This window comes from Syzygium oleosum, unplaced genomic scaffold (assembly GCF_021117445.2).
Source record: "Syzygium oleosum isolate NSW1041296 unplaced genomic scaffold, Sole_v2.1 Sole_v2.66, whole genome shotgun sequence".
Taxonomy (NCBI): domain Eukaryota; kingdom Viridiplantae; phylum Streptophyta; class Magnoliopsida; order Myrtales; family Myrtaceae; genus Syzygium; species Syzygium oleosum.
Window position 1 is genome coordinate 272,501 of NW_026607550.1, and position 17,500 is coordinate 290,000.

Here is a 17,500-nt window from a genome sequence, read left to right on the forward strand (position 1 = left end):
TCCTAAAAACAACAATGCTTTCGAATAAGCATGAGTAATCAAATGAAATAAAGCGGCTCGATAAGACCCCATACCTAGAGCTAACATCATATAACCCAATTGAGACATTGTAGAATAAGCTAAACCTCTTTTAATATCTTTTTGAGCAAGAGCTAAAGTAGCTCCTAATAATACTGTTATTATACCTATTAAAGATATGAAATTCATTATGTAAGGTATGATTATAAAAAGAGGAAGAAGTCGAGCTACAAGAAAAATGCCCGCTGCTACCATAGTAGCGGCATGTATAAGAGCCGAAATAGGAGTAGGGCCTTCCATGGCATCAGGTAACCATACATGAAAGGGGAATTGTGCCGATTTAGCAACTGCACCGGCAAATAAAAGAAAGGCACACAAAGTAAGAAATAAAAAAGGAACCTCATTATTAGAAATCAAGTTATTGAATATTTGGAACAAATCCCGAAATTCAAAACTACCGGTTATCCAATAAAGACCTAAAATTCCTAATAATAAACCAAAATCGCCTACACGATTCGTTACAAACGCTTTTTGGCAAGCAGTCGCCGCACTAGGTCGTGTGAACCAAAAACCTATTAATAGATAAGAACACATTCCAACTAATTCCCAAAAAATATAAATTTGGATCAAATTCGAACTAGTAACTAATCCCAACATGGAAGTATTGAAAAAACTCATAGAAGCAAAAAATCGCAAATATCCTTGATCATGAGACATATAATTGTCACTATAAAAAAGAACCAAAATTCCAACAGTAGTAATTAATATTAACATAATAAAAGTAAGTGGATCGATTAAGTGACCGAACTCTAAAGAAAAATCATTATTAATGGTCCAAGACCATACATATTGATAGATAAAACTTCTATTTATTTGCTGAATAGATAGATAGACCGAAAGTATCATAACTATACTTAACAATAAAATACTAGGAAAAGCCCACATACGGCGAAGATTTTTTGTTGCCGTTGGAAAAAGGAGAAGTCCCACTCCTATTAACATAGGAACTGGAAGTGGAATGAAGGGGATAATCCATGAATATTGATATGTATATTCCATAAAAAAACCTTTTTATTTTTAATTAATTCTTTCTAATTCACCGGCTCTTATATCTTTTTATAGGTTCAATAAAAAATCAAGATATGGAAAACTTAAATAGACTTTTCTATTCCTAATTATTCTGAATCTTTCTTCTTTACCCAATACTTCAAATATTCAAATCAAGAAGTTCGAATTGGTCAAATGATATGAATATGATCAAGTTACTATTTATATTTAAAATGAAATAACACACTAATTCATTTTATTAATATTGAATATTAAGTAAGATTTTTAGGAAAATGCAGAAAAAATTCAATTATTATTACGTATTACGATAATTTATATCCATAGAGCAAATAATTATACCAAAATAGAGTAGTTAATACATTACTTTATTTTGATAGAAATAATAGGATGATCCATATCAAAACTGGCCCCCCAAAAAAAGAACTAGTTCTTTTTTTTTTTAGTTCGTTTATTCATAATCATTAACTAATTCATGGTAGAACTGATTATTTTCCATTCGAATAAAAGACATTTCTTTTTCTTTGTAGAAAACGCTAGAATATCCCACACTTTTGTTTCAATACCAGGGAGAAGAAATAGACTTAAAAGAAAAGACGAAATTACTAAGATGACTTTTAGAAAATCATGTATCCTTTGATTAACTACTAGTTTAATTCGAATTTGAAAATCAAAAAAATGTGTACTCGCTCTTTTCTTTTTCTTTTGAGCTTGACCAACTAATAAAAAACTACAGTAATTTAAAGAATTTGGAATTTGTTAGGTAAGGATTGGTTTTTTTGAACTTTTTGGTGTATTTTGTTACATGTATAAATAGAGCATGACGAAAATAGACAGAGATATAAAAAAAAAGAAAAAATGGAATTGTTTGACCAATAGATGTCTTTCACATTCAACTAGAGAAATGAATAACTTTTTCAAATTTTTCATGGCAGTTCCAAAAAAACGTACTTCTATCTCAAAAAAACGTATTCGTAAAAACATTTGGAAAAGGAAGGTATATTGGACAGCGTTGAAAGCTTTTTCCTTAGCGAAGTCTCTTTCTACCGGGAATTCAAAAAGCTTTTTTGTGCGACAATTAAATAGTCAAACACTCGATTAAATAATCTTAATCTGAAAATGGTACTTTTTTTTTTTTTAAAAAAGATACAAGGTTTCACTTTTTTTTGAATATGTTTTATCCGGTGGGGATTCTTATTTTCCTCATCGGTACACTTATCTGTCATATCATAATAAATAATTAAATTACAAAAAAAGTTTTTTGTTAGACAAGATGTTCAGTTCAGGCCAATATCGAATTAGTTTTCGAAATCCTAAATAAAATTCTTTACAGGACGAAAAACCAACCTAAGGGTTAATACAAAGTTCTACAAATTACAAATAGTTAAATAAAAAAATTGGGAATGTCACACTGTACTGTGATCCATAAAAAGACTTTTTTTGTTCATTGATAAAAAAAAGTGAATCTAAGATTCATAAAATCAGATAAATGATAAATGAATTTTAAAATTCAAAAATGAAAAATAACTTTTTTTTTGAGTTCTATCTTTATCCTTGGATTGAAGTCATAACTATTTAGTTACAAGATCTCAATTTTAGGCGAGCATAAACGACGAAAACGTCTCTGTTAAATAAAAAACGGACACCTTCCATTTTAATTCAAAAATGAAATAAAATGATAATAAAGATTTTTATGGGGAACGCTTCAATCCATATTGAAACGAAATGAGTTCTTTCTCATCACTTTGAATGAAAATGAAAGAAAAAAAATATTGAATTGAATTGACTCCTTCAATCTCGACGATTAAATAATAATAGATTATTATTATTTTGAGTACGCCGCTATGGTGAAATCGGTAGACACGCTGCTCTTAGGAAGCAGTGCTAGAGCATCTCGGTTCGAGTCCGAGTGGCGGCATGGCATCTTCTAAAACAAATAGAATAAGTCCTATAATAAATTCAATTCCTGATTTCAATTCCGTAGAATTGGTTTACCCCACTTTTTCATTTTAATTAAATTAAAAAATTTTTATGATATTTTCCACTTTAGAACATATATTAACTCATATATCCTTTTCGATCGTTTCAATTGTAATTACAATTTTTTTGATAAGCTTATCGGTCGATGAAATCGTAGGACTATATGATTCGTCAGAAAAAGGCATGATAGCTACTTTTTTCTGTATAACAGGATTATTAGTCACTCGTTGGATTTATTCGGGACATTTCCCGTTAAGTGATTTATATGAATCATTAATTTTTCTTTCATGGAGTTTCTCCATTATTCATATGGTTCCGTATTTTAAAAAACATAAAAATTATTTAAGCGCAATAACCGCGCCAAGTACTATTTTTACCCAAGGCTTTGCTACTTCAGGTCTTTTAACTGAAATGCATCAATCCGAAATAGTAGTACCTGCTCTCCAATCCCAATGGTTAATGATGCATGTAAGTATGATGATATTGGGCTACGCAGCTCTTTTATGGGGATCATTATTATCAGTAGCTCTCTTAGTCATTACATTGCGAAAAGCCATAAGGATTTTTAGTAAAAAAAACAATTTTTTAAATGAGTCATTTTCCTTTGTCGAGATCCAATACATGAATGAAAGAAGCAATGTTTTACTAAACACTTCTTTTTTTTCTTCTCGAAATTATTACAGGGCTCAACTGATTCAACAATTAGATCAGTGGAGTTATCGTATTATTAGTCTCGGGTTTATCTTTTTAACCATAGGTATTCTTTCGGGAGCAGTATGGGCTAATGAGGCATGGGGATCATATTGGAATTGGGACCCAAAGGAAACTTGGGCATTTATTACTTGGACCCTATTTGCGATTTATTTACATACTCGAACAAATAAAAATTGGGAAAGTTTAAATTGCGCAATTGTGGCTTCTATGGGCTTTCTTATAATTTGGATATGCTATTTTGGGGTCAATTTATTAGGAATAGGATTACATAGTTATGGTTCATTTAATTTACATTAAGATCTAATTAAATTAAAAAAAATCCCGACAAATACAAACATAGAACAAGCCTATATAGAAATAGAATATAAAAATAAGTAAGAATAGAAGATAAGAAAACTTCCTACTTCATGTAGGCTGTCGAGAACCATTTGAATCACTACAATACTTGATTCAAAAGGTTCTCATAAAGACCAAAAATATCTGTTTACAATTCCAATTTTTTTTTTACTTAAGAGAAAAAAGACTTTTTTTTTCATTGTACAACGAACAATATTAAAAATAATAATAGGATTCTTTTTTTATTTTTTCTTTTATTGATGAAAACTATTGATAAAAATAATTAGATATAATAGCTTCGACCTTGTCAACAGATAGTGAGAGAACGAAATCTGGATAAATACCAATAGCTATTATTGGTAGAAGGATAGAGATCGAAACAAATAACTCTCGCGGCCCAGAATCAAAAAAATAAGAGTTTGGAACATTAAATAACTTGTATCCATAGAACATTTGGCGTAACATAGATAATAAATAAATAGGAGTTAATATCATTCCAATTGCCATTACAAAAGTAATTAGTATTTTTGGCATTAAAAGATATTTTTGGCTGTTAATTATTCCAAAAAATACTATCAATTCTGCAAGAAAACCACTCATACCCGGTAATGCAAGGGAAGCCATTGATAAGATACTGAACATCGTGAATATTTTTGGAAGGTGGATAGCCATTCCACCCATTTCGTCGAGATAAACAAGACGTATTCTATCATAACTCGTTCCTGCCAAGAAAAAAAGAGCAGCGCCGATAAATCCATGAGAGATTATTTGTAAAATGGCTCCATTGAGTCCCGTATCAGTTATCGAGCCAATTCCAATAATTATGAAACCCATATGAGATACAGAGGAATAGGCTATTCTTTTTTTTAAATTACGTTGACCAGGAGATGTTAAAGCTGCATAGATTATTTGGATTGCGCCTACTATAATCAACCAGGGAGAAAATATAGAATGAGCATGAGGTAATAATTCCATATTGATCCGAACCAACCCATATGCTCCCATTTTTAATAAAATTCCGGCTAGAAGCATACAAGTACTATAATGTGCCTCTCCATGGGTGTCTGGTAACCATGTATGTAAGGGTATAATCGGTAATTTAACAGCAAAAGCAATAAAAAATCCAATATAGAATATTATTTCCAGTCCCACCGGATACGATTGATTAGCTAATGTTTCCAAATTTAATATTGGTTCGTTGGAACCATATAAACCAATACCCAGAACCCCTATTAATAGAAAAATGGAACCTCCCGCAGTGTACAAAATAAATTTTGTAGCGGAATACAGACGTTTCTTTCCCCCCCACATCAATAGAAGTAGATAAATGGGAATTAATTCTAACTCCCACATAATGAAAAAAAGTAAAAGGTCTCGAGAAGAAAATGATCCTATTTGACCGCTGTACATTGCTAACATCAGGAAATGGAATAATCGGGAATCTCGAGTAACTGGCCGAGCCGCTAAAGTAGCTAAAGTGGTGATAAATCCCGTCAGTAAAATAGGTCCTATAGAAAGTCCATCTATTCCCAATCTCCAGTAAAAATAAAAAAAATTAATCCATTTATAATCCTCTGTTAGTTGGGTTAATGGATCGTTCAATTGGAAATGATAACAGAATGTATAGGTAGTTAAAAGGAGCTCTAAAATAGATATGCATATAGTATACCACCTTATTACCTTATTTCCTCTATGAGGTAGAAAGAAAATTAAAGAACCTGCGAATATCGGCAAAAGTACAATTATTGTTAACCAAGGAAAATAATTCGTGGTAAAGACAAGATACACTTGGACAAAAAAAACCCGTACTCGATAAAGAAAAAAGAATAATATATTATCTATTTTGAGCACGGGTTTTTGTCGGTAAAAAAAAATCAATTGTATTCAAAATGTATTTACGTGGTTTTTTCCGGAACGTATTAATACGCTAGACCCATGCTTCGAGTTGTTTCATGCCATAAATAAACTCGAACGCTCAAAAAATCCGTTGGACAGGCGGATTCACATCTCTTACAACCGACACAGTCCTCTGTTCTTGGAGCAGAAGCAATTTGCTTAGCTTTACATCCATCCCACGGTATCATTTCTAATACATCTGTTGGGCAGGCTCGCACACATTGAGTACATCCTATACATGTATCATAAATCTTTACTGAATGTGACATCGGATCTATAAGTTTTTGAATGTCATCAATTTTCAATCTAGTAAACTTGTAAATGTATCATATATTTAGACACTAGATGAATCAATGGATTTTAACATAATTTTTCTAATCAATCGAATTCCGGATCGAGTAATGAGATCGGCCCAAGATGCTTTGATTTCTTACGTTTTTATCAAACCTGCGTATTATACATGCTAATTTGAATTGATGAATATTCTAATTTCTATAATTAATAATATATAAATATAATTAATTAATACTACTTATTTATTCATTTATTTAACAAATTCGATTGATTGATACGAGTTGATTTTCTGTTACGATAAATTGACGAAACAATAGCTAACCCAATAGCTGCTTCGGCGGCTGCAATAGCTATAACAAAAATGGAGAAAATATCTCCTTTTAATTGTCGACTATCAAAAAAATCTGAAAATGTTACGAAATTTATATTAACCGCATTGAGGATAAGTTCAAGACACATAAGGGCCCTAACCATATTTCGACTCGTGATCAATCCATAGATACCAATAGAAAATAAATAGGCACTCAAAACAAGTACATGTTCGAGTATCATTGACCAGCTCCTTATTAATTTTGATTCATTTCAATATGAACAAGAATTCAACTTATTGAATTGACTATAATATAACAAGTACAAAACAAAGGAATAGATTGATATTTGGTAATGTATCAAAATAAAGAATTTATATTTTATACATGAACAGTTTTCAAATAGAATTGAATAGAAATGGATTTGATAACAGAAAACAAAGTTGAATTTTGATTGCTATTAATAGTTATAAAGATTTATCATTGACGAGCAACAGCAATTGCACCTATCAAAGCAACTAAAAGAATTATGGAAATGAGTTCAAATGGAAGAAAAAAATCTGTTGATAAATGAATTCCGATTTGTTGACTATTACCTATCAAATCTTGCTCGATAATCTGGTTTGACTTTGTCGTCCAGATAATCCCGTACCAAGACGTATCTAAAATAGTAGTCATTAGTGAAACAAAAATACTTGTACAAACCAACGAAGTAATCCCATCTCCAACAGTCCAAAGATTCAAATCTTTGTAATATTCTGAACCATTCATGAACATCACAGCAAATAGAATTAAAACGTTTATAGCTCCTACATAAATAAGGAGCTGCGCAGCCGCTACAAAGTGGGAGTTTGATAGAATATAAAATAAGGATATACAAACAAGAACCAATCCCAAGGAAAAGGCAGAATAAATTGGATTGGTAAGTAATACCACTCCTAGACTTCCTAATATAAGACCTGATCCCAGAAAAACTAAAAGAAAATCATGTATTGGTCCAGGCAAATCCATTATTATATGTAAAAGAGAAATAAATTGAAATGTTTTTCATGATTTTATTGACCCGACAAGGAATTTTTTTAGGATATGCTCCTAATTTCATTTAATTCAAATCGAATGGATTTAAAATGGGTCTAGGTCCAATTAGTGGACCAATATAATATGGTTTTCTCTTTACCCAAAAGATTTACACCAAAGAAAAGGGTAATTTAGCTCAAAACTCAAATTATATTATTAGATTCCATTTTCAATCCAACTTTAATCGCACTTCTTGCCAACGAATCAACAGTTAATTGGAATTTCTAGTTATTAACTAACAAAAAAAAATAAAGAACTCATTCCTGTAGATTAGATCAAATTGAACCTTACTAATTGGTGGAGATTCCTCTTTAATCAAAGGGTTTTAACATTTTTTTTTTTATTTTTGAGGCGAATTCGAAATTGTTCGAATTGTATAATCGTTAATTACTGACATTGGTAAACGACCCAAAGCGATTTGATTATAATTCAATTCGTGACGATCATAAGTAGAAAGTTCATATTCTTCAGTCATTGATAAACAATTTGTTGGACAATACTCAACACAGTTACCACAAAAAATACAAATTCCGAAATCAATACTGTAATTAAGCAAGCGTTTCTTTCGTATACCAGTTTCCAATTTCCAATCAACAACAGGTAGATCTATAGGACATACACGAACACATACTTCACAAGCAATGCATTTATCAAATTCAAAATGGATTCGGCCGCGGAAACGCTCGGATGTAATTAATTTTTCATAAGGATATTGAATAGTTACAGGTAAACGATTTGCGTGGGATAAGGTAATGATGAACCCTTGACCAATGTACCTTGCAGCTCGTACTGTTTGTTGACCGTAATTCATGAACCCAGTTACCATAGGGAACATATCGTAAAGATCTATGAATAATTTTATGTTTGTTTCTTTCTCTTGTTTGCTATTTGAGAGAAGTCGTAAATCTAGAATATCCTATTCCTTTTTCTTTCCTTTACAATGAAAGGAGTTGGAAAGAAGTTGTTAATAATAGATTACCGAGAGAAATGGGTAAAAGAAATTTCCATCCAAGATTTAATAATTGGTCTATTCTTAGTCTAGGTAAAGTCCATCTTGTTGTGATAGAAATAAACAAGAACAAATAAGTTTTAGCTAATGTAATAAAAATACCAATTGTCGTTCCAAAGACGCTACCTACTTTATTTATTTCAAATAGCTCAGAAACGAATATGTAAGGAATAGAGATATTCCAACCTCCTAAGTAAAGAACTGTTACAAATAACGAAGAAACTAATAGATTTAGATAGGAAGCAACGTAAAATAACCCAAATTTGATACCCGAATATTCGGTTTGATAACCTGCTACTAATTCTTCCTCTGCTTCTGGTAAATCAAAAGGTAATCTCTCAGATTCTGCTAGGGAAGAAATTAGAAAAATGAAAAACCCTATAGGTTGACGCCACAAATTCCATCCCCAAAAACCATATTTGGACTGGGCCTCAACTATATCAACTGTACTTGAACTGTTAGATAATCATAGTCGATGATAACATCACTGTTCCCATCGCTATTCCAGAACCGTACGTGAGATTTTCACCTCATACGGCTCCTCGAGGGCCATCAATAAATCTAAGGACCGAATTGATATTATTTATATTGATATGTTTGTAGTATAATAAATACTATATATCGATTCGAAATGAAATATATATTCTATATAGATAGAGTCAAAACCTATCGGAAGGTCCTGAATTAGACCAATGGAATTCTGTCTGCTATAATAATAACTAAAAAAGCACTTCTGAATTGATCTCATCCTTTAATAATTTGAATTTTTATTTGTTGAGTAATAACTTAATCCTTCAATAAAATACTCTTTGTAGAAATAGCAATAGATATTTCAACCCATTCTTTTTGATTACGAAAAAAAAATTATACATTAGTTCCTGAATAATGCCACGTTATCCCTATTAATAGAGGAAATAAGAAAAAGATCTTTTTTTTTCGTTCCTATTCTTCTTTTTGAAAAAAAATAAGGGGGGGTTTCAAAAAAAGGATTATTTCGTTCCTGATAGTCATTTTTGAATCTGTGGATAGGAGTATACTCTGAATCGGAATCGTGGGTAGTACTGCTTGATCATTTCTACTAACTTAAAGCCCCAATTACTATTCTTTTTATGTTATGTAAAAATTCCTTTTGGATAATTTACATAAAAAATCTCCATTACTAATCCTTTATGTATTTTGGTGTTCCTAACCATCCACTGATTTTTGCTCAATCACCCGTTATGGTAATACATAGAAACGATAGTGAAAACTCTATGTGGTTGATCTTTTGAGTTGAACCCGCTTCAAGCCAGGATGACTAATCAACCAATCTTGGGGTAAAAGTCTTGCTTCTATTTACTTTTTTTTTATTCTTGTACGTAGGAAATGAGACTCAATCTTTTTACTGCTAATTTCTAAGCTGTTTTCTTTCACTCATACAACTATCTGATTTAGGTCATCAAACTGAATGATGAATAAAAAAAGGAGATATCTATTCAATTTCTTTTCGAAAAAGAAAGGAATAAAGAAAAGTTTCTGTTTTAACGAATCGCACGTAGAGATATTGATAACACACAAAGGGTTAATGGTATTTCATAACTAATCGATTGAGCAGCGGCTCGTAGACCACCTAAAAAAGAATATTTATTATTTGATCCATATCCTGACATAAGGAGTCCAATAGGAGCAATACTGGAAATGGCAATCCATAAAAAAACACCGATATTGAGATCAGATAAAACAAGGTGATAACTAAAAGGAATTACTGAATAACTTAGTAAAATTGATATAACTGCTATGGATGGTCCTATACTGAATAAACGAGTATCTCCTCTAGATGGAAAAAGATTCTCTTTGAAAATAAGTTTTGTCCCATCTGCTAAAGCTTGAAGAATTCCCCAAGGACCGGCGTATTCGGGACCAATACGTTGTTGTATTCCTGCAGATATTTCTCTTTCTAACCACACAATTACGAGTACACCTATTGTGATTCCCAATACAAGAGTCAAAATAGGGAAAAACATCCCTATGATTCCATAGACTTCTTTTAAAGATTCCAATCTAGAAAAAGAATTTATATCTTGTACTTCTGTTGTATCAATTATCATTTTAACGATCAACTTCTCCCATAATGATATCTATGCTACCTAGTATTGTCATAATATCGGCCAATTTCATTCTTTTAACTAACTGAGGAAGAATTTGCAAATTGATAAAACCAGGTGGACGAATTTTCCACCTCCAAGGAAAACCACTCTGATCTCCTATTAAAAAAATTCCCAATTCTCCCTTTGGGGCTTCAACTCTTACATAAAGTTCTTGCTTCGGTAATTCAAAAGTAGGAGAAGGTTTTTTACTAATGAATCGATATTCAAAATCATTCCATTCTGGATCCCTTTCTCTAGCAAAGAATCGGGTTTCTAAATTCTCATAGGGTCCCCCTGGAATTCCTTCCAGAGCCTGTTGAATAATTTTTATCGATTCCCTCATTTCAGCGATTCGGACTAAATAGCGAGCTAATGAATCTCCTTCTTTTTGCCAATGGATTTCCCAATCCAATTCGTCGTAACATTCATAATGATCAACTTTACGAAGATCCCATTGGATTCCGGAAGCTCGTAGCATTGGTCCCGATAAACCCCAATTTATTGCTTCTTCTGGACCAATAATGCCTACCCCCTCAACTCGTTCTAAAAAAATAGGATTTCGCATAATAAGTTTTTGATATTCAGAAACCGCTGTTAAAAAATAATCACAGAAATCCAAACATTTATCTATCCATCCATAAGGTAGATCGGCCGCTACTCCTCCGATACGAAAATAATTATGCATCATTCTCATACCGGTGGAAGCTTCGAATAGATCATATACTAATTCTCTTTCTCTGAAAATATAGAAAAAAGGAGTCTGTGCACCAATATCTGCCATAAAGGGGCCAAGCCATAACAGATGAGAAGCTATACGACTCAACTCTAACATAATTACTCTGATATAACTGGCTCTCTTAGGTACTTGAATGTTTCCCAACTGTTCTGGTCCATTTACGGTTATTGCTTCTGTGAACATAGTAGCTAAATAATCCCAACGTGTTACATAAGGCAGATATTGTATAACTGTTCGATTTTCCGCAATTTTTTCCATTCCTCTGTGTAAATAACCCAATATTGGTTCACAATCAATAACATCTTCGCCATCTAGAGTAAGGATGAGCCGAAGAACACCATGCATTGATGGGTGGTGAGGTCCCATATTGACTATCATGAGGTCTTTTCTTGTAGTTGTTACATTCATAGGTTATTCCTCGATTCATTCTTTCATGAATTGCTGAAAATGAAAAGAAGTTCATTAAAATTCAAGATCTAATAAAAAAATAAAATAATTCAAATTCCTTTTTCAATTAACGAGTTTTTGATTCCCGAATATCCAGCTGACTAATTAATTCTTTATAACGTACTCTATTTTTCTTTGACAAATAAGAGAGCAGTCGTTGGCGTTTTCCCAGGATTTTACGTAGACCTCTCTGAGATAAATAGTCTTTTCTGTGCAATTCCAAATGTGAAGTCAGTCTTCGTATCTTATTGGTGAAATGAAATACTTGAAATTCAACGGACCCCCTGTTTTCTTCTTTTTCTTCTTGTGAAATAACTGAAATGAATGAATTTTTTACCATAAAACGGATTTTCTATCCTCTTTTTTTTTAATGGATTTTACTGATCAGTAAGAATAATGCTAGTCATTTTAATTTGGTATACACAATAATCTTAATTTCTTTATGAACTCCTAATTTTATCAAATAAAATTAATCAATCCAATTTTCTTTTCAATTTTATTCGTATAGGAATAGGAATATGAAAATTCGTATAGGAATAGGAAAGGATGATATATTTCTACATTTAGAAAAGATACAAAATTTTGTAATAATAAAATAAAATAAAAAATAAGAAGATTCCGTTAATCATTTATAGATCTATTGGATATTGATACATGCATTGAATTCGTAGTCATGTATCAGACTGGAAGGTAAGACAATACATGGGTGCAACTATTTGTTTCATATACCATACATATATGGTACAGAATATATATGAAAAACGCATAATTAACAAATTTGCAATCGTGGATACATATTTATCCTTATCATACTGAAGCGGCTCCCATTATTGGTATCAAACCAATATCGATTCATACAAGATAAATCTTCTAATTGAGAATTAGGCCAAAGAACGAACTTTAATTTAATTAGTTTCTTTTTATCAAAATGTTTTCTTTTATCCAAAACAAAGTTTTTTACGTTGTTGCAAAATACTGGATTTTTATGAATACCATCTCTCTTCCGTGAATTGAAACAAATTAGAATTCTTAATTCTTTACGTCCTTTAGTGGATAAAACTTTTTCGGGAACAAAGAACAAATCATAATGATTTTTGTATCTATTTTCAGCCATTCTTTGATGTCTTTCAATGGATTTATCCAAATTAATCTTAGCAATATAGCTTTTTTCTCGGTATCTTTGATTAATTTGGGGCTTACTCTTATGAACCAATGAAATATTTAGACTTTGGTACATAATAAATTGTCCGTCATTTTTTATAGACAAACGAACTGGTTCGATAATTAATATACCCTTTTTCATTAATTCTGTAAGAGTTAAATCCTTTTGAATCATCAGAATATCTAAACTCATTTCTCCCCTTTGAATAGAGGATATAGCAATTTCTCTTGGATTTATCAGTCTAAGTAGGAGACAATATACTTTGATATTATTGATCATTCTTTGATTTAAAGAATCATCCCATCTCAATTGAAAACGTAAATACCTTTTTAGGAAGAAATCAAGTTCTGCTTCCGTGTTGCTCTTATATTGCTTTTTCTTTATACGTTTTTTCATATCTGAGCTTGCATAATCTTCTTCAATAGCTTTTTCTTGGTTTGAGAGAAGTGATCCAAGGTTCGCTTGATTTTGTGCATCTGATTCAAGATTATCTCGACTTGCGGATTCTTTTTCTTCTTGATTTCGATTCTCTAATTCAATCGATTTTTTTTCATTCGAAAATAGAAAAAGATTCCTTTTGTTCTTTCTAGTGATGTTTTTATTTTCACTACCATTTTCATTAAAATTTAAAAGAAGTAGTTGGATTGGTATGATCCACGGTCTCATAATATATGTATTATAAAGCAGCACAAATTCTGGAAAGAACCAAAGTTTCAGATTCGATATGGGACGACTTAGTATTTCTTCATTCATTCCGATCCAATCAAAAAGGTCTTTTTTTTTGTTGGATGCCGTAATTCCTCTATTTTGGGAAATTTTAAGATAAAAAAGACCTTTTTGATCCATTTTATCAATTATTTGATAATTATTAATCCCAGTCTTAGTATTTTTATTACCATTGGTATCGATATCGATCCAGGACTCAATATCGACTTTATTTCGAAGACAAAAATCGAAAATTCTCCAATCAAAATATTTTCTATCTGTAAATTTATCCAGATTCATAATAGCATCATCTTCTAAATTAATAGGAATAATACCTCCTGTCATATCAACGAATTTACCCTTTTTATATATCTTATTGTAATTATAACAAATCTCTTGTTTATTATTTAAACGTAATGGTGATACAGAAATATGTGAATCCTTCTTATTTTCATAATTAATCGATTTATATGAAAAAAGGTCATATTTATAGTATTGTTGAAAGTTATATTTTGAATTTGATTCAAAATCATTTAATTTTTTGTAATTAATTAATATTAATCGATCTTTTTCATCTGAATGCTTTTTGTTTAAATCTTTATTTTGCACTATACGGGTTTGATTGAATCTATTTCGCCATTTGTGTGGTACTAATCGATACCATCTAATCGGAGATAAATCATATTGATAATGAACCCTTAACCAGTTTTTCCATTGAATCATTCCCGAATTCCAAATATTTTTATGTTTTAATTCAGAATGAAAAATTCCTTGTGTTTCAAAATAATCCTTTATTTTATTCTTAAGAAAAAGAGATGTTCCGTGATATTGATATTGAAGGACATATCTTAACTTATACAAGTTACGAATTTGCGTTTGATATAATTGGTAAAATACATATGCTTGTGAGAATGAGGATAAAAAAATCTTTGATTTTTTATTACTAATATCCGAAATTGATTTTTTTATAGTCCAAATAAAACGAATTGTATTTTTATTTCTTTTATCAAATTTTTCTTTATTTCTTTCATTATTGTAAATGTATTTATCAATCATTTTTTTTGAATTATCAAAAAAAAGTTGTGTAGTGATCCTCGGAATATTAATGATACAGAGAAGGATATCTATGTATATCCTTTCAATTAAAAATTTGAAAAAAGAATATGATTTGTGGATTAATCGAACATTTCTTCTTTTTAATTTCTTTAATTTCTGCCAAATATTTTTTATTGATGCTAATAGTTTAGTAGGATAACTTCTTTTATTATAACTAATATTTATATTGATTTCCGGAGTTAAAAATCCTTTCTTCTTATCTTTTGTAATTTTTTCTATTTGATTCCTGATTGTGCTGGTTCTATCATCCAGATCTTTCATTTTTTTTTCTGTCAAATTCATAAATAGAATTTGAATGGACGATTCATTAATCATCCCATTACTGATTATCCCATCTTTTTCTTTTTTAGTTTCACTCAATTCATATATTTCTCTTAATCCAAATAATTGAATTGGGTTTCTTTTTGAAAGTTCTTTTATTATTCCTTTTAAAAATAGAATGTTTTTCATGACCCATTTTTTTCTTTCTTTTGAAAGGTTTAAAAAAAAATGGATTCTTTCTTTTAAAACCTGTATAACTAAAAAAGAATTCTTTTGCAATTTGATAATCTTTTTTCTGAGTTCTTTAAAAATGGGTTCAAAAAATGAACGTTGTTTTCTGGGAGAACCAAAAGGAAGTTCAGTTTCCATTCCCCAAACTGTTAAAAAACAAAAATCGTTTTTTTGCCCTTTATTTCTCAGCGGATCTTTCTGGGGGGGTGACACCTTAGATCTGTGCCAAGGTTTAAGGCAAAAAGGAAATAGGATCTTTATCTGAATACCGTCTGTCAACCAATTTTTTGGAAATTCGGTTTCTGATAATTGAACACCATTATAGGTGCATTTAACATGCATTTCTCTATTCCAATCTTTTAAGTCCTCGGACCCCTCGGGAAATTGAAATAATAACATACGGGCTATATTTTTAGCTATTATCACTGAAGGGAATAGAATATATTTTCTAAGAAAAGATTGGGTTACTAATAGGGATCCTCTTATTACTTGAGCAAATAAAATGCTATCCCAGGCTTCCGCTATTTCTATTCGTGCTTTCTCTTCTCTTTTGTATTCTTCTCTTTTTTCTTCCTCTTTTTTTTTCTCACTTTCTTTTGTCTTTTCCTCCGTATAATCCGAAATTCTTAATTCTGTTGTTTTTTTATACATCCAGTTTTTCAAAATGAATTTTATCATCCCGGAGATATCAAAAGAAAAAAGGGGTTTGTCTATTCTGTCCAAAAAAAGAGTAGAATGCACATTTGCTTGAAACAATTCACAAGTAACTGTTTTACGTCTTTGAGCACGCATAGAGCCTTTGATTATGTCTCGACGAAAATCCGATTGTTGTGAATAACGTATCAAAGCCACTTCGTCGGCTTGATCAGGATTATTAGTATTTTTGCTATTAGCATCAGTATTTTGATGGTTATCAGTAAAAATCACTACACGTTTGGCTTTTCTGGAACGAATCTGATGATCCTCTGCCACGTTTTCTTCGTTTTCTCCCTCCTGTTGTTCCAAATCGTTGATTAATTTGTATGACCACGGAGGAACTTTTTTACTTATTTCTTTTATTCCAATAGATTTTTTTTTAATTCTTTTAGTCTTGGGCTCAGTTATAACTGCGTTGAAGAAAATTTTCAAAATTTTTATTTGATCTTCTGAATTAATTCTTCCTTGTTCAGTTTCTGGAAATGGAAATAAATAAAGTTTTTTTTCTGTTGATAATGAATTTCTATCAAATGCATCTATTTGTTTTTCCAAGTTTTCCTGATCAGTATTAAAAAGTATAACATGAATCTTATTTATCCAACCTGTCTCGATGTAATTTTTTATAGAAATTTTATTTAGGATTGGGGATGAAAAAAAAGATTTGACCCTTCCACGACAGGGCCCTTTCAAAAAAGGATCATATATTTTAGGCAAGTATTCTTTTTTATTTTCATCATTACACAATCTAGTTCTTTTTTCGAGTACATCTAGAGTAATGGATCCTTTATTTCGAGTTTCCATTCGATTTCTAAATTCTTTGCTCAAGTTGTTCTTTTTTTGTTCATTGGTATAAATCCAATGATCATACAATTCATCAGAGGGTAGTTTTTCTCTTGTCAACAAAGAAATTTTTTTTTGTATCATTTCCAAGAAAGTTGACAAACTGGGGGGGTACGCAAAAGATATTCTTTCTTTTCCATTGTTTCGACATGTATAAAAAAAATATTGTGACATTTCATTTCTTACGGCATTTTCAAATTGATTGTTTTTTATATATCGCAATGGACGATTCCATCGTTTATAGTCGAAAAGAAGAGTCACAAGAGGTTTTTCAAACCATAATAAAAATGGATCTTCTTGAAATATTTCTAATTTCGAATTCTCTTTATTTTTATTCCGATCCATATAAGAAGTTTTATAAACTTGGCTATCTTTATAGAATGTCTCTTGAAAGTTGAATTCATCCCTTGTTTTTTCCTTTCCATTCACTCGGATCTCTTCTCTTTCATCGATTTTGTCCGGATCCTCCTTTTCTTCCGAAAA

At 30.9% G+C, this 17,500-nt stretch overlaps 2 protein-coding genes across 2 annotated transcripts in view; one reads left to right on the top strand and one right to left on the bottom strand.

The window, feature by feature from the left end:
• The window catches only part of LOC130137263 (uncharacterized mitochondrial protein AtMg00370-like), a 4,904-nt gene extending 2,083 nt beyond the window's left edge, over positions 1-2,821 (top strand). The window contains exon 1 of the mRNA XM_056308069.1: positions 1-2,821. This exon is cut by the window's left edge and continues 2,083 nt beyond it. The gene's annotated coding sequence lies outside the window, so the exon portion shown is untranslated.
• A 7,205-nt stretch (positions 2,822-10,026) lies between these two features.
• The window catches only part of LOC130137255 (protein TIC 214), an 8,524-nt gene continuing 1,050 nt past the window's right edge, over positions 10,027-17,500 (bottom strand). The window contains exon 1 of the mRNA XM_056308061.1: positions 10,027-17,500. This exon is cut by the window's right edge and continues 1,050 nt beyond it. Within this exon, the coding sequence (XP_056164036.1) occupies positions 12,776-17,500 (4,725 nt within the window). The 3' untranslated portion in view covers positions 10,027-12,775.